The sequence below is a fragment of the Oncorhynchus tshawytscha genome, linkage group LG03 (genome assembly GCF_018296145.1).
Source record: "Oncorhynchus tshawytscha isolate Ot180627B linkage group LG03, Otsh_v2.0, whole genome shotgun sequence".
In the NCBI taxonomy this organism is placed as follows: domain Eukaryota; kingdom Metazoa; phylum Chordata; class Actinopteri; order Salmoniformes; family Salmonidae; genus Oncorhynchus; species Oncorhynchus tshawytscha.
This window is the reverse complement of record NC_056431.1, coordinates 53,488,974-53,515,567: the sequence shown is the minus strand read 5'-3', so window position 1 is coordinate 53,515,567 and position 26,594 is coordinate 53,488,974. Positions and strand designations below refer to the sequence as shown.

The 26,594-nt window shown below is 42.6% G+C and overlaps 1 protein-coding gene across 1 annotated transcript in view; it reads right to left on the bottom strand.

The window, feature by feature from the left end:
- Nucleotides 1-26,594, bottom strand: part of abca12 (ATP-binding cassette, sub-family A (ABC1), member 12) — a 96,384-nt gene that overhangs the window by 50,494 nt on the left and 19,296 nt on the right. Inside the window, exons 17-40 of the mRNA XM_042319671.1 lie at nt 24,920-25,050; nt 22,712-22,832; nt 21,814-22,144; nt 20,879-21,538; nt 18,959-20,776; nt 18,300-18,679; nt 17,839-17,957; nt 17,239-17,330; nt 16,336-16,487; nt 15,579-15,709; nt 15,162-15,304; nt 13,521-13,697; nt 13,150-13,373; nt 11,174-11,303; nt 10,935-11,090; nt 10,588-10,684; nt 10,130-10,482; nt 8,555-10,003; nt 8,027-8,321; nt 7,537-7,762; nt 6,980-7,083; nt 2,910-3,016; nt 2,354-2,562; nt 2,141-2,217 (exon numbers count right to left, since the gene is read on the bottom strand). Coding sequence (XP_042175605.1) covers nt 2,141-2,217; nt 2,354-2,562; nt 2,910-3,016; nt 6,980-7,083; nt 7,537-7,762; nt 8,027-8,321; nt 8,555-10,003; nt 10,130-10,482; nt 10,588-10,684; nt 10,935-11,090; nt 11,174-11,303; nt 13,150-13,373; nt 13,521-13,697; nt 15,162-15,304; nt 15,579-15,709; nt 16,336-16,487; nt 17,239-17,330; nt 17,839-17,957; nt 18,300-18,679; nt 18,959-20,776; nt 20,879-21,538; nt 21,814-22,144; nt 22,712-22,832; nt 24,920-25,050 — 7,682 coding nt within the window. The remainder of the gene's footprint in view (nt 1-2,140; nt 2,218-2,353; nt 2,563-2,909; nt 3,017-6,979; nt 7,084-7,536; nt 7,763-8,026; nt 8,322-8,554; nt 10,004-10,129; nt 10,483-10,587; nt 10,685-10,934; nt 11,091-11,173; nt 11,304-13,149; nt 13,374-13,520; nt 13,698-15,161; nt 15,305-15,578; nt 15,710-16,335; nt 16,488-17,238; nt 17,331-17,838; nt 17,958-18,299; nt 18,680-18,958; nt 20,777-20,878; nt 21,539-21,813; nt 22,145-22,711; nt 22,833-24,919; nt 25,051-26,594) is intronic.

The following is a 26,594-nucleotide window of genomic DNA, read 5'->3' as shown; positions in this document are numbered from 1 at the left end:
GGAAAAGCATTCCAGGTGAAGCTGGTTGAGAGAATGCCAAGCGTGTGTAAAGCTGTCATCAAGGCAAAAAAATCTAAAATATATTTTGTTTTGTTTAACCCTTTTTTGGTTACTACATGATTCCATATGTGTTATTTCATAGTTTTGATGTCTTCACTACTATTATACAATGTAGAAACTAGTAAAAATAAAGAAAAACCGTTGAATGAGAAGGAGTGTCCAAACTTTTGACTGGTACTGTATATGTATGTGTTATATACTACCATTCAAAAGTTTGGGGTCACTTAGCAATGTCCTTGTTTTTGAAAGAAAAACACATTTTTTGTCCATTAAAATAACATCAAAATGATCAGAAATACAGTGTTGACATTGCTAATGTTGTAAATGACTATTGTAGCTGGAAACGTCTGTTTTTAATAGAATATCTACATAGGTGTACAGAGGCCCATTATCAGCAACCATCACTCATGTGTTCCAATGGCACGTTGTGTTAGCTAACCCAAGTTGATCATTTTAAAAGGCTAATTGATTATTAGAAAACCCTTTTGCAATTACGTTAGCACAGCTGAAAACTGTTGTTCTGATTAAAGAAGCAATAAAACGGGCCTTCTTTAGACTAGTTGAGTATCTGGAGCCTCAGCATTTGTGGGTTCGATTACAGGCTCTAAATGGCTAGAAACGAAGAACTTTCTTCTGTAACTCATCAGTCTATTCTTGTTCTGAGAAATGAAGGCTATTCCATGTGAAAATTTGCCAAGACACTGAAGATCTTGTACAACGCTGTGTACTACTCACAGAACAGAACAGCGTAGACTGTCTCTAACCAGAATAGAAAGAGGAGTGGGAGGCCCCGGTGCACAACTGAGCAAGAGGACAAGTACATTAGAGTGTCTAGTTTGAGAAACAGACACCTCACAAGTCCTCAACTGGCAGCTTTATTAAATAGTGTCCGCAAAACATCAGTCTCGACGTCAACAGTGAAGAGGCGACTCTGGGATGCTGGCCTTCTAGGCAGAGTTGCAAAGAAAACGTCATATCTCAGACTGGCCAATAAAAATAAAATATTAAGTTGGGCTTAAGTTGAGGAACTCTGCCTGATGCTCCAGATACTCAACTAGCCTAAAGAAGGCCAGTTTTATTGCTTCTTTAATCAGACAACAGTTTTCAGCTGTGCTAACGTAATTGCAAAAAGGTTTTCTAATAATCAATTATCCTTTTAAAATTATCAACTTGAATTAGCTAACACAATGTGCCATTGGAACACAGGAGTGATGGTTGCTGATAATGGGCCTCTGTACGCCTATGTAGATGATTCCATTAAAAACCAGCCATTTCCAGCTACGATAGTCATTTACAACATTAACAAAGTCTACTCTGTATTTCTGATCAATTTTATGGTATTTTAATGAACAAAAAATGTCCTTTTCTTTCAAAAACAAGGACATTGCTAAGTGACCCCAAACTTTTGAACTGTAGTGTATATTTAGGCAATAAGGTCCAAGAGGGTGTGGTGTATGGCCAATATACCAGGGCTAAGGGCTGTTCTTATGCACAATGCAAACCCCCGAGGTACCTTATTGGGATTATAAACTGGTTACCAACGTAATTAGAGCAGTAAATGTTTTGTCATACGTGTGGTGTATGGTCTAATATACCACTGCTGTCCGTCAATCATCATTCAGAGCTCGAACCACCCAGATTATAATTATATTTAAGGTGGTATATTAGAAGTCATTCTAAAAGCAGTATGGGCTGCATGTTCAGAAGAGCAAAATGCATTACATGAGCTTTACGCTTCATAGTATAATTAGGCAATTAGCTAACAAATGATCTAAGTGATTAGCTAATTAACCCTGAATTAATAAGCAATTAGCTCATTAATGACTTGGCTTATGGAGTGCAGTAATTGAAGTAATGGGGCAGTGGTGAATGGAGTTGATCTAGTCTAGTGGTTAAGGCCACTGCCTCCAGCATATATTGTCCCCCCTGCCTGCATGACATCGAATCCCGGCCTCATCATCCTTCTCACCTCTGTATCTCCCTTTAATTCATCTATCTATCTCCCCTTCATCCATGCCTGTCACCGTCAAAAACAACAATAAAATCCTAATAAATAAATGTTGAAAAGTAATTGGTATACCTGGAGAGGTCATGTTGATGTTGAGGGATTTGAGGCTGCTGATGTTCAAGCCAAGCGTCTGGGTGAGTGCAGAGGTCCTGTGTCACAAACATACACAGGCACATCACACACATGCACACATGAACATTTGTCAACGATAACTTCCATTTACACAATATACCATTTAGTTCTTCATTTATTTTGAAGTCTACATGTCCTATAATGTCTCCATACCAGTTTATGTTGACATTGTAGGTGTTGGGGTCTCCTATGAAGGTTTCGAACAGAGCTTCAAACAGGTCAGAGCTGTCCTGAGCCAGACTCCGGGTCATTATGTGGAAGGCCTGAAGAATGGGCATGGCAGTCTCACACAGGAACCCTGGGCCAAGAGACAGAGCCTGCATCACCTGCTGGATGGAGTCCATATCCTCCAGTGCACACACCTGCAACACAAGTTACAAGTTTATTTGCGATTTGTAATGAATAGGCCTACATTGAAAATCTTCCTCACTCACAAAGCAGAACGTGCAAGATGAGTCATATGGACTGTGAATTTTGTCAGTATAGAAGCCCAATGGTAGCAGTCAAAACACTGTAAATAAACCATGTTACTGTATGTGTGTGTGTCTTGTTGTAGAACACATGTAGCTCCTCGCTGTTGCAACAAATGTCTGTGTCTACCCTAGTCTTGGTGATGTTATGGTAGTCTAGACATTATTCCAGAGAGAATAGCCTCTGTATCCCTCTCGCCCTACAGATGAAAGTTTCATGAGAAGTACTGTGTTCTAACCTTAGAGGTCAGGTAGACCAGTATGTTGCTGAAGTTTCCATCTGACCAGCTGCTGCTGAAGAGTTCAGACCCTAACTGGATGGTCTGGAGTAGGAGGTGTAGGTTCACTTTGGAGGGAGGGAGAGAGGGAGAGAGATAGAAAAAGGGAGAGAGAGAGCGTGGGAGGGAAAGGGAGGGCAGTAGAGATGTGTTAAGGTGACATGGTAACACAGTGTCCCACAGGGCATCATTACCACCTCTATTTCAGGGTGGCTTCTCTGAACAGCAAGCAGCAAATGATGTGGGACCCTGCATACTACTGACGAGGCAAAGGGACCAACTTTCTACGTCTCAAATGGCACCCTATTCCTCACATAGTGCACTACTTAGGTCTCTGGTCAAAGCAGTGAGACCTCAAGGCGAAACATCTAATTAAAACGAGACACGAACTACGGTGAATGGTAAATATTGGTGCACTGCATTGAAAACCCAGAAGAAAAGCGAGTGACTTAACATACTCTTTGAATCATTTAGGATCTCAGGGGTACTGCAGTGGAGAAAATAATAAAAAGGGTATGATCCTCAAGCTAGGATCATACCTCTGGGAAATGAAAGGGTTGTAGCTGAAGTAGCTGTGGTGCAGTTTTTCAAGTGACTATATTGCATATACAGAGATATAACCTTGTTACATGGCATTATAAAACAAGTACAGTAGCCAATTAAAATGTGGTCACAAAGCTATTATATTTGTGCGTGTGTGTGTGTGGGGGGGGTATTTAGTGATTGAATTCTTACTTGGCTAATGCGATTTAATAAGGTTTAATAAGGAGCAGAGTGTCTTTCTCTTGGAGATGTGCCATATGCCTCCTGGCTTATCTGGAGTTCTAACAAAGCTCACATTATTAAGCCTATCCTATTGCACTGCCTGGTTTCAATATGAAATATGTCCATTATATAATAATGGTGTTTGGAATATGGCTACATTAAAAACACATTGTGAGCAATGATGTATATAAACTCTGGATTGCTGATGCTATGTATTGGCCAATGAGAGGCTTTGAAGCAACCGGTCAGCCATATTGGCACTCCCCCAGAAGGAGCAGTCCTCCATAGGAATGGATGGAATCCTACAGTATTTTAATTGAATAGGAAAATATTACACGTATTTAAGTATATATTTTGATGTTGTAGTGGGGACAGTAACATTAGTACTTTCAAAAAATTATACTTTAAGGAAAATGTATATATTTTTTGTATGTTTCGCTCACATAATTTACCAATAAGGCACAAGAGGCAGTGCTGCATCATGAATACAGTCACAGGTAAATGGCGTTGTTTGGATCGACATGATACCAACATATTAAAATGACAATAAATTACACATTTTCATCAAAACTTTCATCAAATTTCATTCTTCCACCTCAAGATATTGTCTGGACAAAAATGTGGTCGTTAGTTCTTTTGGTCATGTTACTACAAACGTGACCCAGTTGTTAATTATTTTTCACAAAGTTGCTATGCAAAAGGACTGGTCGTCCGTTCTAAACAGAATGGTTGCTATGCAGGCTGGATAATGTTCTTGTCACTTGTCACCAACTTCAGATAACTCAGTCATGTCAAACATTGAAACTGGAATGACGTTCCACTTGCTGCATTTTTGTTTGTTTGAGTTATTTTCTATTGGTATTTACTTAGATATGTCCATGATAAAGACGTTGATGTGTGATTCAACTAGCTCTACAGTATGTATGGTACTACAGAGATCGTTATTCAAAAGTGAAACATTGTTTCTGAGGTCAGACAGGCAGACAGAGAGACTTATATTAACCCCTGCTGTACGAAACTAAATGCTAGGTTGGAAGCAAGGAGAAATATTGTGCAAGTAGAGATAAATACAAGCGATGATTCGGACAGCAACATGAGCATGATATTCTTATGGAGTGATCATTTTTAGATGGAACTGTTAGCAGGCATTGGTGTGTCTATGATGGCCAATACAGCATAGTGTGGAAAGCATACTCGTCCAATCAGTATCCAGGATCCAAACAACCAGTTTTATAATATAACTTTAAAGTATGCGTTAAGGTGTCGATAATATCATAAAATTGGCAAAAACAAATGTAGACATTAAAAAAATGCATTTCTATAGCTTCCAAAATATTTTTTACAATGGTGGGGTAGTGCCAAGATGGAGGCACGATGGCTTCAAAACAGCTCCCCCTGTCAGTCATCTAGTGTATATAAATAATTGATTGCACGGGATTCCTCAAGTAGGAGTTCCTAGTAGGAGTTCCTAGTAAGAGTTATATAAATGTCAAATAGAGAGGCGGAGGGAAGATCTGACTTCTGACTTCTGTATCAGAGGACACCTGACACGTGGGGCTATAGAAATCAAATTATGCATATGAACATTTAACAGTGTGAAGACTGCATGTGGTTGTCTGTGAGAGTTAGTAGGAGTCTGTAGGAGTCGCTATGCAATTAGACACAATGTGAGTAGGAGGAGGAAAGACACCAGGGGAGTTTGTTTGTGAAAGTTAGTAGGAGAACATACAGTTAGAGGCATTTTGGAAAAAATGTATTTATTCTAGAATGTTCTTATTTAAATGTATTTAGGTACATCTTCCCACTCTAAATCAACTAATATGGCAGCTTAATGACTTTACACATTTTGGATATTACGATAACATTTTGCCACCAGTAGTAACACCAATGATGGTAAGACTAATGAGACATTTTAGGTTGTTGAGGATATTTTCTTAAATGGAGGCCAAATATGCTCAAATCAAGGATATGCTCAAATCAAGGGTATGCTCAAATCAAGGGTATGCTCAAATCAAGGGTATGCTCAAATCAAGGGGTTGCTCAAATCAAGGGGTTGCTCAAATCAAGGGTATGCTCAAATCAAGGGTATGCTCAAATCAAGGGTATGCTCAAATCAAGGGGTTGCTCAAATCAAGGGGTTGCTCAAATCAAGGGGTTGCTCAAATCAAGGTTATTAACCCTTTAAAAATAATTGACTAAAGTGATATGATTAAAGATTTTGCTCACAATGTTATTTCCCTTCATTTACATTTAGTAACACCAAGTGACACTTTGGATTTAGACACACCAAATGATCAATGGAATCCTCAAATTGATGACATTCTAAAAGGATGTGATAAGCTAATCATTGTCTTTAATATAGACACCTCCCCCGATAACAGTTTGCCACTGGAGGGAATGCTCAAGGTCCTTGTATGTCTTCGTAAAGAGTGATTTTCAAGGCGATAACACCAATGACATATGGTATAACTGAGGGACAAAAATTATACTAGTAAATAAAATAGGTATTTTGATAGCTTTGTTCGTTTTTAATAATCTATACAATATGATAAATACATTTGTTCACTTTCTAGCATTCATAATAGATAGATATCTCTAAATCCCCAAAATATGTCACTATTAACTCTGCACATCACTACTGGGAACAAGACAGTTTGCTTACCCTACTGTAATGTACTTTGAACAATGCATAAACATTGTAAAGGACTTGCGTTAAGTTTTATAATTGATAAACAGCTCAATATTAACAAAAACATATATGATGTGTAACTATTTGTCATTTTAAAGTGTTTTCATGGTTGCAAAGGCAAGGGACGCAAATGCTACCGCAACTCATGAACGACCCCACTACTTATGGCCCTTGGTCAGAAGTACTACACAAAATAGGGAATAGGGTGCCATTTGGGATGTTGGCATAGTTAGAGGTATTCTAGGGTTAGAGGCTAGGATAATGGAAGAATGAAGAAAAGTAATCTTGTCCACTCAGCGGATTCCCGTCCATCAAACAAACGATGGAAACTAAATGTGATTTTTTTTGTCTTTGTAATGTCTTTCTGGAGCCAATCGGTCAGGTCTATAGTGAGACTTGTCTCCTTTATTTATCCTCCATTTAAACAACGTGAGTCCTATTGAGCAATACATCTAATTTCAAGGGAGTCCCGACTGAGCCATGAACCCCTGAACCACTAAGAGAGGAGGGGGAGGGAGTCAAGAATTGATTGATTTGTAAATGAAGAGTAAATGAAGAGTAAAGTAACTAGGCTTACCTTGTGATTCAGTGGCCAGGCCCATTGTGATATTCTTAATAAGGGGAGCATAGGGAAAGTCCTCGGGAACCCTGTTAGATATGTCTGTCAGAACCATTGACAACCTGTGGGAGTGGGGCGGAAGACAAAAAACCATCATCATCAGCTGCTCCTCTCATTTCTGCATGTAGTACTGTAAACTATAATTAGTTACATCTTTCATCATGGTTGTTATGCACATGATCCTAACAGACAAGATGATATTATTAGTAGATTATAATATTAAAGTAAATACCAAGTAACTGGAAAATACTGCTTCTGAGATAAAATAATAAGTCATCAAAGCTGAGATCTCTGAATGCTACAGCTGTGAGCACAAGCCATTGTCATGGGACAGACGGGACACTTATTCAGCTTCATTAACCATTTATCACCAAAGCAACAGCAAAACGTAGCCTGGTCCCAGACCTGTTTGTGCTTTATAGCCAACGTCTATGATCATGTTCATGCCAACGACCATAGAAATTGGCAGGACAGGACAAACAGATATGCAATCAGTCTAAAAACAGAAAACGAACTTGTGTGTCCAGTTGGTCTCGTTCATCATTAGCAGATGTCCAGTGTTCATCTTGGCTGCAGCCAATACCAGACGAGCCACTCTGGCCTCCATGCTAGTGTTTGCCAGGCCCAGGAGACTCTGAACGTTATGGAGAAGCAGCTGGGTGACATCAGCAGTCTGGGCCAGGGGGCCTCGGCCTGACCGCAACACCTGCAACATCTTCTGGATGGCATGTTCCAGGTCTCCTAAATGGTTAACAGACACAAATATATTCATTTCTACAGTGCTAGTTGTAATGTAAGCATTCCTTCAAGAAGGAACAAGTATATATTGGTTAATTTGTTTGAATCAATACATTTAAAATGTTCAGCAAATGTTTTGCTTGATCTTAACTGTAAGTGCTCATCCATGGAGGAGATAATTATAGCTTGCCAGTCCCTGACACAAGAGGGACCATAACCTTGTATCATAGTTCCCTGGTACAAAAAAAAAGATGGAGAAACAATTACCTATGATACTGCCTGCTGTCTGCAGGCTGGGGTATGAAGACAGAGAGACCAGGAGACTCTGAACCGAGCTGGAGATGACAGCCATAGCGCCGGCTATGTCCCCAGTGGTGGTGGTGTAGTTGATAGCTATGGCGGTGATGTGCAAGATATGGAGGGAGACGTTGAAGTAGTGTTCACTGCCATCGGGCATCAGGGGTGCCACAGCCATGGCAGCCTGGTTGAGGGATGCCAGCATGGAGGGTACGTGGATGGCTGATTGGGGCATTGATAAACCTTGCCACAGGCTGGTGGACACCTGGTGATGATGATGATCATGATGATGTTTTTTAATTGTTCAAAAATCATTGTACAAATAGCAAGCCACAAGCTCAATTGCAAGAACAATTTACAACGTAATGATTCAATATGAAACATTACAAATATGGCTAACATATTTACTGTTGAACCACTTATGTATGCATTCATAAAGCACTTATAACAGCTACAAAAGACATTATAATATCTGTCCAAGGCAGTCACAAACATTACCTGTTGTGACACTCTAAACAGGACCTGGACTGTGGCACCAGCACTGTCCCCCTGGTACCCTGTTGGGGTGTTGGTTAGGTTGAGCATGGTAAGGATAGACATGGTGATCTGCTTGGAGATCCCCAGGAAGGATGGAGGGATCTGGGCCGTGTTGGAGACCCCAGAGAGGGCAGCGAGAAGGACCGACTCCAGAGGGAGAACGTATATCCTCTGGTCCTCAGGCAGAAAGGCCACCAGGGCAAGGAAAGTCTGATTGATCATTGCCTCTTTCTCGTGAGGGCTGCTGAAGTTGTGACTTGCAGCAGAGAGGTTGAACAGGGTATGAGTGGCTAAGGCACTGTTCAGGAAGAGAGGGTGAGTGATGGACTGGATCGGCTTCCTGTCCGGAAGGGTCGTCTCCCTATCGGAGGCCAGGAGATGATCCAGTGAGGCAGAGAGCATGCTTGTAGCCTTCATCATGTTCTTCATGTCCCGTGGGTGTGAAACCAGCAGTGCAAAGCCTTTCACCATCTGGCCAGAGGTGTTGAGGTACATCAGGCTGTCCGTGGGTAGGTAAGAGGTGAACACAGCAATGGTCTGGTCTAGAGCCATCATGTACGGAGCCAGACTCATGTAAGCTTCTGGTCTGGACAGAGAGCTGAGGATGTTCTGAATGATGGCATTGATCTGAGCTGTAATATCAGAGACCTCTTCAAGGTTATCTGCCAGGATGTTGTTAAAGGCGGTGAGAAACTGAATGGTCATGTTGGATCCATTGTTGGGGCCACTGTAGATGATCCTTGCCACCTCAGCACTCAGCTGCCTAACCATATGCTCCACCCTCTGGGCCACCTGTAGTGGGGGATGCTGGGACAGCACCATGGCCATGTCCGCCATCTTGCCCAGGCCTGCTGACAACTTCAGTATCTTGGCCAAGTCCTCCATGATCCAGTCTTCATGGGCTATCTCCACGAACAGCTGGCTGTATGCCTGCCACTGTCTGGGGAGGGTGAGGTAGGAGAGGATGCCCAGGGCCACGTCGATGGGGTCGTCCAGAGGGGGGGGGACTGAGGGGCCCCATGTCATGGCTCCAGCCCTGGACATAGACCTGGAGACGTTCCCCATGGGTGGTAGTGATGGTGGTACCATGCCAATGTCCCTAGAGACCCCTTTGAGCACTACAGACAAGTCAGGGTTGCTGAAGAACATATGGGCAGTCTCCATTATGTCTGGCATGGTGGGTGGCATTGCCAGGGCCTGGAACAAGACAGGGTAGTCCAAGTAGAACAGATCAAGGAAGTCATCCATTGGCTCTTTCATTGGCTCCCTCCTCATCAATTCGCGGCGGACCCTCCTGGACACACCCTCATTGTGGTGGGGGAAGGGACTCCTGCTCCGCCCGGTCATCTCGTCTTGTAATTGGCTCAGGTAGTAGTCCAGCGGGGCGAAGAGATCACTGGTCTGAGATACCTAAAAGTTCAGGAAAAAAGGCCAGCACCTACTTGAATATGATTTGCAATTGAAGCTTTGTGTTTATTTTATTTAACTTATAATAACATCATATCTTAATTAACCACATGCATGTGTCTGGGATACCTGTCTGAGCATGGTGATGACGTGCTCTGCTAGCTCCATGGACATCTCAGAGATGGGAGGGAAGGGGACACTCATCTGTCTCAAAGTGGATAAGAAGGCCTTCACCACCTCGTACATCCTGGGCAGAGCCTGGGTTACCAGATCCAACCCGGAGGCGGTAGAGGAGCCCCACCAGCCGCTGAACTCAATAGCCTTCTCCAGGATGAGGTTTGTGGTGTTGACAGATAGGAACTGCTCCATGACGCTGTAGACCATAGGCCAGTCTCCCAGCAACTGTACACGGACCAGCTCCCTGATCATATCTTTCAGCAGCTTGTTGATCGACCCTCCGTCTGGCCTGGAGAAGATGTTATCTGTGAATGGATGAATGGATTTCAATTTCTGTAACGTTCATGTGACCAATCGTTTATGTGATAATTAGACACTATTTTAAATGACATAACAGTGCAAAGTTGTACCTGTGAGTATGGCCTGGATGGAGTCCTGGGTGAGATTAGACCCGGTGAGGAGCATCTCTAGGGCTTCCATCAGGAGGTGCTGGGCAGATGTGGCATTCTGCAATAGAATAGAATAGAATATTTTATTGTCCATTTGGTGAAAACTGAAATTCCGCTTCTGCCTTTTCCCAACACCCCCAGACAAACACACACAGACACACACACACACTCTCTCTCTCTCTCTCTCACACACACACACACAAACGTTGAGAGGCACAGGGGTCAGCAACCACCGGGTGCATGGAGAGCACTTCTGGGTTAAGTGATTGCCTTGATCAATGGCACAAGGGAAGAAGATGGCACAGCACCTGGAGGAGCTGGCTGTAGACCATGGTGTAGTTGATAGTCATTTCCATGGCTTGGAGGTAGGGACGCATCCACAGGTCCAGGTCCTCGGTGAAGTTCATGCCTGTCAGGAGGATCTCCATGGCTTCCATGAACACATGCTGTGCGGAGGTGGAGTTCTGAAATAGAATAGAATAGTTTACGCACACGCACACACACACACACACGCACACACACACATTGAGTGGAGATTGTAAGATACCTGAAGTAGATGGCTATTCTCCAGAGTGTAGTTTAGGGTCATCTCTACAGCCAGGAGGTAGGGTCTCATCCAGGGGTTGTCCATGGCCAGGGCATCCAGCTGATCCAAGGCCATCCTAAGATCCTGAGTACTGGGGAGGACAAGAGACATGGATTAGGACCAATGACTGTAAACTATTCATTTACAACAAGAACATACAGATCTGTATGTTTAAGGTTATGACTGTGAGTGAGGACAATAGGAAGCGGTTTCCAAGCTCGATGGAGAATATGTGTTCGGGAAACAGGCCCTTTGTGTTAAAGACATAGATCAATTTAATGCTTTCACAGATATTGTAATTTCATACATGCAGGATAGAAATGCTACTTATGTGTCAGTGAAACTACTCTCCCATTAGTGAAATAGCAGCAAGAGATATGTTGGTGTCAGAAACAAAGAATAGAATAGCATATAGCTAAAGTTGGATAGCCTGTGGTTAAATTGAAACAGAGAATGTATTTACTGCATGCTTTCATGTACTGCAACTGCTACAGTTATACCATTATTTCTCAATCTGGATTGAATATAATCATAATTCATCATCATCATATTTTTTGGGGGGTACTTATTCATAATTTTGGGATATAATTTAGGCCGTGGTATAAGATTGTTTCTTTCTTTGGGATATTTCCATTACAGTGGTCAGTGATCTACGACTCTCGCCGTCAAACTTGGTCTACATCCCAGATGGCACTCTATTCCCTTCATAGAGCGCTATCACATTGGGCCCTGGTCAAAAGTAGTGCATTATATAGGGAATAGGGTGCCATTTGGGATGCAATCATGATTGATTCCATGAGATATGTATAATGTGATTCTTATCAGCACTGAGTTCATTATTACAGAAAACGAAATCAATTAAAGAGGAAAAGAGACTCAGATAACTGAATAATAGTTAGACATCACTATCTGCACACACACACACACACACACACACACACACACACACACACACACACACACACACACACACACACACACAGACACACACACACACACACACACACACACACACACACACACACACACAATCTGTGTTCAGGTAAAGAGTCAAACTAAACTAATGCACATTTGATTGTTCCAAATTCTCTTATGTAATTTAGGAAGGAATCTATATTGGTTTGCCTCTGGTTTGTGCGTGTAGGTGATAAAATTACTGTGATTTGTGTCTTTATTGGTTATTTAATTCTCTCTCTAACCCTCTGAGATAAACATTTTATTCATTAACATTTTACTTTTCTCCTCGTCCTTCTCGATGTCTTGTATTTGAGCACTCCCAGGGCCCATATTCACAAAGTGTGTCAGAGAAGAAGGGCCGTTCTAGGATCAGTTTTGCCTTCCAGATCATAATGAATATGATTATATGGACAGAGTGAACCTGATCCTAGCTCAGCACTCCTACTCTGGGATGCTTTTTGAATACAGTCAGAGAAACAGCTTATAAACAGCTTATAAAGCAAACAGGGTGTGTCAATCGGGTATACTGAGAAAGGCAGAATACACAAGAACACAAAGCAGCACCGGAGATGACTTGCACTCTTCCTCTGACTGTCAAAGTGTACCTTGTGGTGACCCAAAACAACCATTAGTGGCACATAGAAACAAAGTCATGCCAACGTTGTGCGAAGGTCTGGTCAGGTAAGTATTTGTCACTGTTATACCCTTTATACACTATTGTTCTGACCCAAACCGTCCTATACTGATATTTTCATTTCACATTGTCCTTTCCAGCCACTACCATATGGTGGATACGTAACCAGGCCAATGCAGTACAGCTCAGCTCAGTCATGTGAAAGGGGCATTAGTGTTTTGGTTGTTAACTAATATATAATAATAATATTTAGCAGACACTTTTAGGTGTCCCCAGGGGGAATTGAACCTGCAGAACTTGGGATTGCAAGTGCCATGCTATGCCAACTGAGCCACACAGGACTCACCTCTGGCTCAGTTGTAGTTGGAGAAACTGTGTGTTCCAGTGAGCCTGGTCCTCGGTGGTCATATTTAGTCCCTGTAGCTGGTATAATGTGTTGAACAGCAGTGTACCAAGCTGCTCAGTAACTATGGTGCGGTTAACCTGGACCCAGTAGAATGAACGCAGAGCTGCCACCATCATAGCTGCTGTAGTGTCCACTGATACTGTCCCATGCCCCATCCCCATGCCCTGGGAAGAGAACACAACAGAAGACAACAGGCAAAGGAGCTGTGTCAGTAACGTAGCAGCAGAGTTTACTAGGTGATACCACAGTGCCCTCTAGTGGGAAAGTTTTACAAACTGAAATCCTAGTGATGTGTGATTACTACTACTCACGGTCACGTTTGGATTGGCATAGACATAGTTGGACGCAGCATCGGCCTTCATGACTGGTAGCAGGCTGATGTTACACCACAAACCCAGGCTGGCCTCACTCAGCCCAGCCGCCTCTCTAACTGGCTCCCAGGCTTTCAGGACCTGCCTGCACTCCAAGGTCTTACTCCTATTAGCAGCCTTATGATGGGTGAAAATGAAAAACAGCAACAAGGAGGGACAGTGAATCTACTTAATTGGAAAATGGACTCATTCTTCTCCACAAGCAGATCCAGTAAAGGGAAGGGCAGAAGATTGACACCGTCATCAGTGATAGTATGGTGACTTCAACATTGTCTCATACATACAATGGGGGATAAAATATCGGCCTTATTTGACTTCTTTATTCTGGACAGTCATCAGATTCTCTCTAGGGTAAACACACAACAATACAGTATATCATATGAAGGGTAATAGTACAGACGATAAAGTAAGACGGTCAAGTGTGTCAATAAAACGTGTATGGCCTCCCTATTTATGTAGAAACACTTCCTTTTATTATACCATATTATACCATATTATACCATATACCATTATACCATAAATATCTATGGCATGACTAAGAGTCTGGTCACATGAAAGGTGATCTATTGAGAATGAATCGTAAAACTTACTAAGACTAAACTCAATGGTGTAGTTTTTCCTTGTCTCTTTTCCTTGTTGAATCATCCACAACTTGAAAGGAAGTTGGGGAAGCTGTGACCTATTCTCTTTCTATTCATCTTTTATTGTACCTTATTGTCCAAGCTTGGGCGTAGGCTGGAATCTCAGGGGAGAACTTTGTCCTGATCCACATTTACCCTTTTCACACTGTCGTACCAACTCAAACTAAACTGTGCTGGCTCTGATATTTTGTTTAAATTTGTCCTTTTCGGCATGGTTCCAGCATCTATGGTGGATGTGTAACCTGGCCAGCTCAGTACTGCTTAGTTTTGTTTGGCTGGGTTTGGCTAGGTAATGTGAAAAGATCTATTCTGATACATCTCCCTCCTGATTCTTAAGGTTGTGAAACTGTTCTAGACAACTTTTTTAGGCAATATTGACAGGTAATGTGGCTGACAACGAGATGGGATATGAGATACTGGGGCAATCAGTTTTGGCAACAGTCAACTGAATATTAATTTTTTTAACTGAACACAATGATCTTGGGCCACCGTTCAGATGGCAAAGGTAAGTCTTTGCTCATTGTGTTGTCATTAAGAACATCTCTGAACCAGATTTTAAAAAAGTATATTTGTGACCATTCCTGAGACTGTTCTCTCAGGGACAGATATCTAAACAGACAAACAATAGCCTACCCAAGTCAGGACGGACGTTTAAAACACGAGGAGCCTATTGTCTTTCAACAGCAGCATAGCTTGAGGTATTTAGTTTCCCTTCCACTGAAGCCATCAAACCGGTAAGTTCTTTAACAATTGAACATGAATTCATGAAATTGGCTCATGTTATTTATTGTGAAGAACATGACATTCCTAGTGAGGACTGAGGACATTGTGTTACCAACCACGTAACCTAGTAAATGTCACGAAGAGGGTGAACACCAGCAGTTGTCAGTAAGGCAGAAAGAAGAAAACAGAGAGAATGCAGCCAGTGCTCTGACCAAACCTGTATGGCAGCTTCCACAGTGAGCTCGATGGCAGGGATCATTCCCTCAGACACGTCAGCCATGTTGAAATCACTGCCATTCACAGCTTGTACGAACTCTGACATCAGGGCAGCCAGAGGCTTCTGGAAACTCAAGATGAATGCTTGGAAAGAGAGCGAAAGGGGGGGGCAGAGAGAGAGAGAAAGAGAGTTTTACAATGGGACACTTATGGGAACATTTGTGAGCAACTAAGATAAGTATTTGCATAAATAACTTTCAATGCTAGGCTACAGTTCACTAAATCCCTAACTTGTGTATCTAATGTACTGTATGTCTAATGTACCGAATTACTAGCATTCTGTGGTACAAAGGAAACAACAGTGCTGTCAAGGGTGTATGGAAAAAAAGGTGTATGGAAAGCTGCCTCTCAGTCTCACCTGTCTCAGCCTGCATATTGTTGACCAAGGCTCCCATGACTTGGCTCATCACAGAAACAGCAGGGGGAACAGAGTCCCACACCGGGGTGTCCCTGAGGGTCGACAGGAGGGCACCAATCATCCCCTCCAACCTGACAACACAGGGAAGCAGTTGGTTTAGAAACTTTACAACCAACATAATATAGCTAACTTAAAACTATCACTATATACACATAACAGGTGATTATGTTGTGGCCCACAATGCTAGAAAATAAAATATAATACTATACTACCAAAACAAACATGATAATGTTCTCCCCACTGACTAAAATATAATACTATACTACCCAAACAAACATGATAATGTTCTCCCCACTGACTAAAATATAATACTACACTACCAAAACAAACATGATAATGTTCTCCCCACTGACTAAAATATAATACTATATTTTATTTAACTAGGCAAGTCAATTAAGAGCAAATTATTATTCACAATGACAACCTACCCCAGCCAAACCTAGACGACGCTGAGCCAATTGTGCACCGCCCTATGGGACTCACAATCACGGCCGGATATGAAACAGCCTGGATTCAAACCAAGGAATGTAGTGACACCTCTTGCACTGAGATGCAGTGCGCCACTCGGGAACCCAAGCATGCTATACCCATACTATCTTACTATAGTTAAAACACCATGGTAATTATCTTCCCTCTCACTATCTAACCAGATACCACTTTCGTCCTTCTACGGATGACCCCTGACCCCTGAACCTACTTATCCCAGCTGCTTTGGTTAGCCTGCTGAGTGAGGATCTGTATCAGCACAGGGAGTATGTCAGGGAGCATCTCAGGAGAAGGCAGAGGGAAAGGCATGATACCCTGCTGCCCAATGATGAGGGGTAGCACAGAGTTTAGGAGACCAGTCATCTGAAAGGATACAAAAATATCACGTTGCTAGTGTTCTCCATTGGACAACTATTAACAACAGCTCCATTTATTAAGGCATGGTTATTAGACGTAATATGTGTCATTGGAAATTGCCTTCATTGTTAGTCTTCTCCTTATGAAGTATTCAATTGTTCATTGGAAATTAGACAGAAGGAAAGATTGATTAACTGAAATTATTATTGGAATTGTCCACACCATGAGCTACTGTGACTCTTGAATGTCAGTGAGACAGCTCAATCTTTGTATTTTTATTTTTTTTATTTAACCTTCATTTAACTAGGCAAGTCAGTAACCCATTGAGGAAAAACACTGGCACATATTTTAAACTTTAAACTGGACAAACCACAAAATATACAATCTTGATATCTGCATTGGATAGCATTTTGTGCTTTGGCATGTTGTTGACTGCCTGAGGTATATGTCATACAACTGACAAGCCTTCAGCACATGTATAAAGATGACTTTGCAGAACTGCCACTGTCGTAGAAGGAATTAGATTACAGATTTTTTAAACCTTTATTTAACTAGGCAAGTCAATTGAGAACAAATTCTTATTTTCAATGACGGCCTAGGAACAGTGGGTTAACTGCCTTGTTCAGTGAAAGAACAACAGCTCGGGGATGCGAACTTGCAACCTTTTGGTTACTAGCCCAACACTCTAACCACGAGGCTACCCTGCCACCCCATTTCACTGATAATAAACGCAAAGGTGTAATATATTATGCCTTACCTGACCAGCAATTTCTGCAAGGTTTTCAGCAGTCATATCATTACCAATGTTAGCCCATAGACTCATGTTGCTCCAAGGGCCCATGTTGCTACCTGTTGATGATAATAATGTTACAATTATGAAAAATGACAGCATATCGTTAGTTATTAACATAACAACTGTAGCCAACAATCAAACAAATTGATAGCTTCTGTTAGCTAACTTAATTGTTTTCCAAGAAGACACAGATTCTGACAGTGAGACAGATAGATGTACAATATATTTTGCCATGTTGATTTCTGGCCACTGTTAATATACAGATACAGTCATTTTTTCCTAGAGGACACAAACTCTGACTTTGGCATGTCAATAAACTGTGCTTAAAGTGTCTGGCTGAGATCCTGGTAGGGTTATTTAATAATGAAGTGTATGGTGCCAGCAGTACTATATCACAGGCCATTAGGACAGTAGACGCACTGTCCCAAATTGCCACCTTTCCCTATATAGTGCACTACCCTATGGTCCCTGGTCAAATGTAGCGCACTACTGTATGTAGGGAATAGGGTGCCATTTGGGACGTAGTCCTACAGTGATATTGAGGAGCTGTTATAGGCAACTTGCCTTGGCTTTGGCTGGAGTCCAGGATGACATGAGTGATGTTGATGATGATAGAGAGATAGACCTTGGCACTGCTGTCAGGGGCCAGGAGGCCCTGGACCATCTTCAGCTCGTTCACAATGCTGAGAGGAAAGAAAATGTCATTGTTATCGTTATGTTATCGTTTATCGTCATCAGCAGCAGCAAAAGTAGCAGCATCATTGTCATCATCTTCACTGTGAGGGGAGGGAGTAACAAAACAACCTGATGATAATATTTTTTGTCATCATCAACAGTATCATCCTAAAAAACACTGACGTCTTCTGATTTTCAGTGAGCATTTAGAATCAGTAAGGTTACATCCCGAATAGCACCATATTATCTCGGGAACTTCTTTTGACCAGGATCCACGCACAGCACTACTGCCATTTGGGATGCAGCCTAAAATGCATTAATATTGACAGTCCACACACAGTACAACTCACATCTCATTCCACTTATCAGGCCCGCCCGGTCTGGAGACTGTCTCAAGGTAGGTGCTAATGAACCTGAACCCTGGCAACAGATACCCAACAGCCTCCTGGGGGACCAGCAATCTAACCACGCCCTCCACCCTCCTGACAATCTCCATGGTGATGTTGAGTGACTGGGCGTTGCTCATGTTAGGTCTGAATGCCAGCTGGAGGGCATCCTGAAGAATAATCTGGACCTCTTCACCCTGTAGAATACCCTGTATCTCTGCAGTGCCATTCTGTGGTGTGAGGCCCATGGTGAAGCCACTCAGGACAGAGCTTGCAGCATCCATGAATGCCTGGATGAACTGGTCACTACCCAGACCTCCTTCTTGACTGGCCACCAACAGAACCTGAAAGGATATGAGAAGAAAGGAGAGAAGATTTTTTTTTTTAAATAGAAGAAAAGGGAGAAGATAAGAGAAGAAAATAGAAGATACCAGATTTTGTGTTAGAAATCCCCAAGTGGAAATTAGTTTGTTTGTCATACTACAGCCATAGGGGCTGTAATCCTAATTTAAAAGTATAAATTTTCACTTTGTAATCCATTGACAGTTCAAATTCACCCCATAGTCAAACATTTACAAATACTGTCAACACTCAATGGGACTACCTGTGTAAAATGAAATTACCTGGTTGAGAGCCTGGCTGTTGTGTTGGATGGCTGTGAGGTAGGCCTGTTGCTCTGGGGTGAGGAGAGAGCCAAGAGCCCTGAGAAGTTGCTGGAGGTCCATCCCAGGAGTAGTCACGTTCATCATCCCACCGCTTATGTTCCAATGCAGCATATTGGTCAGGACCTGGGTCACACGGGGCTGTCTCAGCCAATCCTGTGTCAGGTTGAGGTACTCTCTGATCTGGGTTTCGACCTCGCTTAACAAGCTGTGGTTTAGCCAGTTTACGTTCCCGAAAGAGTTCTGCAAAACCTCTTGGTAAGCAATGTTTAACTTTAACAGGTTCAGGTTTTCATTGAGTATCCTAATGACCGATTGGCCGATTTTACTCACATCTGTTCCATTCATGGGGTATTGGATACTTCTCATCAAATACTCTACCTCTTTACAAACAAAGATGGTGAATTCTGTCTGAGACAGTTGGAGAGCCAGTTGCATCTCTGCGATACGGAAGAAAGGGTCAAGGATTTCTGAGAAGGCACTGGTGCTGGTTTCATTCTCTAGCTTCCTCAGGTACCACTGTGCTATCTCCAAATACACTTTCTGTGCGTAATTTGGATCCTGCATAAGTGGATCAGTGGAATTGAGTGAGTAGACTGGAGAATGTCCAGAGGCGGCGAGTTCGATCAAACCCTCAAGCACAGTGAGTTCATTATTGATCAGGGTTTCGGCCTCATTAATCAAGCTGTAGTTTAGCCAATTGTTCCCCATAACCGCTTGGTAAGCAATGTTTAACTTGAACAGGTCCAGGTTACCCTTGAGTATCCTAATGACCGATTGGCCGATTTTACTCACATCTGTCCCGTTGATAGGGTATTGGATACTTCTCATCAAATACTCAACTTCTTTACTAAAAAAGATAGTAAATTCCGTCTGAGAGAGTTGGAGAGCCAGCTGCATCTCTGCCATTTGGAAGAAAGGGTCCAGGAGTTCTGAGAAGGTACTGGTTCTGGTCACATTCTCTAGCTTCCTCAGGTACCACTGTGCTATCTCCAAATACACTTTCTGTGCGTAATTTGGATCCTGCATAAGTGGATCAGTGGAATTGTGTGAGTAGACTGGAGAATGTCCAGATGCGGACAGTTTTATTAAACCCTCAAGGACATGGAGCTCATTACTAATCACCTCCACAGACTCCAGGTTGAGATGCTGTAGATTCTCTCTGATGCTGGCTATGGTATCTGTAATAGCCTCAGTTGTTGGTATGAGTGGGGTTGGGCCAGAGCTGGCGGCAAGGCCGATATTCACAGAGTGGTTGACCAGGATGGGGAGGAGGGAGATTAGCGCTGTGCAGTTGGACTGGCATCCTGGAGGTATAGGCAGAGCAAGGATAAAACCAGTGACCTTCTCACTCAGCTCCAGTGCACACTGGGCCAGGCTGATGGGATTGTTGGGCTGGGGCTCCAGGCATTGTTGCACGTTGATGACGCCCATGATGCTAGCCAGGAGAGCTGGTGCGTTGGTTGCGCCGGCCAGGGCAGCCATCTTCTCCAGCTCCCCCAGGGTAAGGTTGGATTGTAGCATAGCTTGCTGGAGAGAGGATACGCTGATGTTGGGAGTCGATGTAAGCTGCTGGAGGAAGAAGGCAGTCTGGTCCACGGTCTTGAGGACAGACTCTGGCGTGACGGACTTATTGTTAGACATGTCGGTATCGTGCCAGGCGAAGAGGAGAGTAAGCAGGTTGACAGTCACTTTCATGGACTCCTGGCTTAGCATGCTAGGTTTAGCTTGGCCCCCACTGAACGTGTGGTCCCCACTAGCTGCCAGGATCTGGAGCACCTGTAATAATAACAATAATAATACAAATAATAATACATTGGATTTAAAATGCCTTTAAAAAAAAAGAAGGACAATGGATAGCAAAACAAATACAAAACCAACCTGTGGGACCGCAGCCGTGCAGTCCTGACCTGCCGCTGTACATGACACCAAGCTCTCCATCACAGCCTGGAAGTGGCTGACCATCCCAAGGTACTGCTGTTGGAGCTGTAGAGGTAGTAGGGCCGAGAGTCTCTGTAGTAGGGTCTGTAGGGCAGCCTGATCCCCAGCCTGGCTGAGCTGCTGGACGTACAGGAGCTGGAAGAGGTCCACCACAGCCAAATGGAGGTCTGTCACCTGAGCTGTGGTGAGGTTCCCATCTGGAAGCAAGAGCTGCTCATATCTGCGTAGCTGTAGACTCGAGACCAGCAACTCCTGTAGTTGGATCACGTACCCCAGGAGAATGGGCGTTGAGTCGCCGTTAGGAGCATCCAGCACAGTCTTCAGCCGCTCCATGGCCCGCAGGATGTTGTCTGCTATGCCCGCTGAGCTCTGGTTGGTGAGAGGATTGAGCAGCTGTCTGAGGAAGGCCAGGGAGGTAGAGTTGAAAGAGCCAGAGTAGGTGATCAGAGCATCTCCCATGCTGAGAGACAGAGGCAGGGTCAGGTTTCCCTGAGCTACTGAGAGCCACTGCACCAGCAGAGCCTCCACCCCGGCCAGGTCTGGCATGTTGGCGTTCTCGACAGGGAGCCCGGTAACTAGATGCCGGGTGTCCTTGGCCACCTGAGAAATTTTCATTGACTTTATTATTATTACATATAATTATATTTTTGGGTGTTTTAATGATGTTCTGAATCATTAATCATATCTACAGTTTCACATCTACAAAACATTGATCTTGAATAAATAATACAATTGCAAAATACTATACGGTGTGGTTTCCCGGACACAGATTAAATTTAGTCCTGGTCTAAAAATCATGCTCTATAAAGAATCTCCTTTGAAAATGCTTTCTAGTCCAGAACTAGGCTTGATCTCGGTCTAATGTTTTTGGCTACCTTCAGGGCAATGGCCATGACAGATGAAGCATTGGGAGCCTGGAATCCACCTCCCTGGGTCCACAGGGCTTCCAGAGGCTTCAGGCCCAGGGCCTCTAACATCTCCCCCAGGAGAGAGAGGGGCAGCTCGGAGTTGGTGCTAAACTGCTCCAGGGACATGAGATTGGAGACCAGCGTGATGTCCTTGTTCAGGATGGTGATCAAGTTCTCCAGGAGGGCTGGGATGGAGCCGTCCCCTAGGACTAGGTCTGACCTGAGGAGCTGGGTGACCGCGCCTGTGGCAATGTTTCCATAGACAGCCTGGAGGAAAGACAAGGAGCCCTGGACATGCCTGTGGAAAAGAGAACAAAAATATTACCTGTGTAATACCTCCTCACTTGGCACCAAACACATGCCTCATAATCAACTAGAAAAGGTACATTTACATCTAATAAACCACTAATCAAAATCAATAACAAATAATTTGTTTTAGTAATAATCTACTAGTCTATATGTTGTAATAATAATCTAGTCATAAAAAAATATGATCAATTGACAACAACAAAACAGATCAATGAGAGCGCATCACTAAGAAATAAGTGTGAATCGGAGTCATTACAATGTGAGGAACAATTAGACACAATGTGAGCAGGAGAAGGAAAGACACCAGGGGAGATAGTCTGTGGCAGAAGTGACGTTACAGTAGTTAGATAACACTTTACTTAGAGACACGGTATGCATCCCAAATGGCACCCTATTCCCTATATATAGCGCACTGCTTTTGAAAACAGCCCAATGGGCCCTGGTCAAAAGTAGTGCACTAAGTAGGGAAAATGGTGCCATTCTGGAAACAGCCTAAACCATAAACTCCACACCTATGGCCAGGCTCTATCCTTCTCTGCCCTATGAGATTACTTACCTAAGTAATACAGCAGGATTAGCAGAAAACTCCTGTACCAGAGCAGCGGTGGTTGGGATAAACTGCTGCCAGGTAAACCCAGTATTGCAGATATAGGCGTATGTGGTAGAATCAACAGTACCTGTTATGATATATATTATATATTGTTTTAAAACAGATAGAGCTCATGAGTGGAACAGACACTCTGCGTCCAAAATAGCACCCTATGTAGTGCATTACTTCTGACCAGGGGGCTCTGGTCAAAAGAAGTGCACTCTATAGCGAATAGGGTGCCATTTGGGACAAACAGTTTATCTTGTCATTATGTATCTTTGTCACAGAGCTACTGCTCAGCATTGATGACAACACCAAGACAACCAGTGCAATGAGTATTCATGTTATCGAAATGTGCACACGTGCAATGGTGGCCATATTGCCAAAAATGCATGTAGCTTTGAGCATTGGATATGGATACTGGATATTGCTGACTATGAACATTTGCTTATTCCTCATTATAATGAGTAATCAAATTGCCAGCTCTCAGCAGCTTCTGTTCCATGGTATGATTGGCACGTAACTGATCAGTTATAACAATAAGTAAATATCATACTGTCTATTTGTATACTTGTGAGCTAAAACTGACCCTAACCCTCCAGGCGGTCTACTTGTACATCAAGCTGCCTCACCTTACAAAAACAGGTAATAGGTTCCTGCCCTATGGTCCATACTGGCTTGGACAAGGCATATAGTACCTTTGGAAAGTATTCAGACCCCTTGATTTTATCCACATTTTGTTACGTTACAGCCTTATTCTAAAATAGAAGAAAAAAATGTTTTTCCCTATCAACAAACACACAATACCCCATAATGACAAAGCGAAAAACAGATTTTTTTGACAATTTTGCTAATTTATAAAAAATAAAAAAACAGAAATACCTAAGTATTCAGACCATTTGCTTTGAGACTTGACATTGAGCTCATGGGAATCGTGCTTCTGTTGATCATCCTTGAGATGTTTCAACAACTTGATTGATCCGCCTGTAGTAAATTCAATTGATTGGATGTGATATGGAAAGGCACACACTTGTCTATATAAGGTCCCACAGTTGACAGTGCATGTCAGAGCAAAATCCAAGCCATGAGGTCGAAGGAATTATCTGTAGAGCTCTAAGACAGGATTGTGTTGAGGCACAAATCTAGGGAAGAGAGTTCCTCTGTGGAGATGGGAGAAACCTCCAGAAGGACAAACATCTCTGCAGCACTCCACCAATCAGGTCTTTATGGTAGAGTAGCCAGATGGAAGCCACTCCTCAGTAAAAGGCACATGACAGCCCGCTTGGAGTTTGCCAAAAGGCCCCTAAAGACATTCAGACTATGAGAAACAAGATTCTCTGGTCTGATGAAACCCAGATTGAACTCTTTGGCCTGAATGCCAAGTGTCACATCTGGAGGAAACCTGGCACCATCCCTACGGTGAAGCATGGTGGTGGCAGCATCATGCTGTAGGGATGTTTTTCAGCAGCAGGGACTAGGAGACTAGTCAGGATTGAAGGAAAGATGAACAGAGAAAAGTACAGAGAGAACCTTGATGAAAACCTGCTCCAGAGCGCTCAGGACCTCAGACTGGGGCGAAGGTTCACCTTCCAACAGGACAACGACTCTAAACACACAACCCAAGACAATGCAGGAGTGGCTTCGGTACAAGTCTCTGAATGTCCTTGAGTAGCACATCCAGAGACCGGACTTGAACCCGATCGAACATCTCTGGAGATACTTGAAAATAGCTGTGCAGCAACGCTCCATATCCAACCTGATAGAGCTTGACAAGATCTGCAGAGAAGAATGGGAGAATCTCCCCAAATACAGGTGTGCCAAGCTTGTAGCGTCATACCCAAGAAGACTTGAGGCTGTAATCACTGCCAAAGGTGCTTCAACAAAGTACTGAGTAAAGGGTCTGAATAATTAAGTTCATGTTCTTTTCAGTTTTTATTGTTAATACATTTGCAAAATTTTCAAAAAACAGTTTTTGCATTGTCATTGTGGGGTATTGTGTGTAGATAGATGAGGGGGAAAAAACTATTTATTCAATTTTAGAATAAGGCTGTAAAGTAATAAAAATGTGGAAAAAGTCAAGGGGTCTGAATACTTTCCAAATGCACTGTACCTTACCTTATGTGTGCATGTGTTCTTTATGTGTTTGTTGTATTGGTGTATGCATGCCTGACTCACAATTTGGTGAAGCGGTGACATTGGGCTGGTAGTTCATTATCCAGTAGGCGATGTGGAAGTATGATTCCATAGACGGCCACATTGAGCTGTTCTGGAGGTGAGAGCCCACAGTGATGAATGCCCCCAAACCCCTGAGAGACATAGAGAAATGGATGTTGAGTTTATACATGACAACCAATTCATAACTTAAACACACTTACATATCCCACTAACATATTGGATAGCAATACCTCATCTCAGCTAGGGCTGTGGCGGTCATGAAATTTTGTCAACCTGTTATTGTTATGCAAAACTCTGCTGGTCTCACGGTAATTGACCGTTAATTAACATAAACATGTTTAGCATCTCCAGGCCTCCACACATACAAGCAGGTGATGTGCCTTTGGAACATCTACATTTAAAAAGGTCTATTAAATCTATTATTTATTTTAGTCAGGTCTAAAGAAACATTATGATATGAAGAAAATGTATTTCAGATAAACAGAATATGAGTTGGCCTTTTACTGTATGTTATCTGGCTATGCTCCACGCCGTAGGCTGTAGGCTTGTTCATTTAGCAGACAAGATATGTTTAAAAGTCCCGTGGCATTATTTTATATTATATGACTTTATAGTAAGAAGAATATAAGTAAATATAGCTGAATAAAATAGGAAGGATTTTTTACCAGTCCGAAGGGAGTGCACATATGAATTGGCTATGCTGAGCGTAAACGTGATCATTTCAAACAGGTCCTATAAAATAGATTTAGATTTATTTGGAAAACGTTGTTGTGATTGATAAACCTTAGAATGTCTTAAAAATCAAAACATATATGCATGACGAAACTATAGGCTATTGATGATTTGAGAAAGTTGCAAAAAAAAGATTGCCTCAAGATGCACAGCTGTTCTCTCATCAAGTGATCATATTTTCACCCATCAGATTATTTTCAATTTAATCTCGTCTTCACACATGTCAAATTAATTTCGAATAGAAATTTAGAACGGCCCATTATCAAATGGGCAGGAACAGGGGGTGGGGAAAAAGACAGGGAATGGAGGCCGCAAGCTTCCCACCGTCCCTTTTTCAATGATCCCTGGTAGCCTACTTCGGTTTTATAGCACAGCTGTGCTTAATATGAGCAGCTGGAAAAGAAATACAACAACATTTATTTTACTTCATGCATCAACCACTGTTTGAGGTGCATGCTATTTCTGCGCGACAGTTCATATTTCGCCCACACTCTGCATGCCGTGGGCTCCCCAACCCTGTTTCTGCAGCTACCCAGTGCTTAATTTGGGAAACCAAGTGAAATCTGTTTGGGAACATCAATAGTAACACGTTTTCACAACGAAATACAGCTTCTCTGAATGCTCCAGAAAGGAATAAAGGAGAGAGAAGGAGATGGAAACACTTGGTGGTGAGATATTCTGTATAGCTAAAGGTAATGTGTCACCCGATTAACCCTATTACTAGGCTATTCAAAATCAAATACAAATGCACTATAATTGTAGGCTACCTGTAAGCTCCCCTACACAATCAATGAACCAACAGCAACGCCTAGGGCTATTCATTCTCTCCCAGACTCATGAATAGAAATTTGGAGCATAAGATAACCAGTCCATCCAGTATGCATAATAATACAGTACACGCTCAAAGGTGATTAGGCCTACTCAAATTTGTTTAATTTTGGAG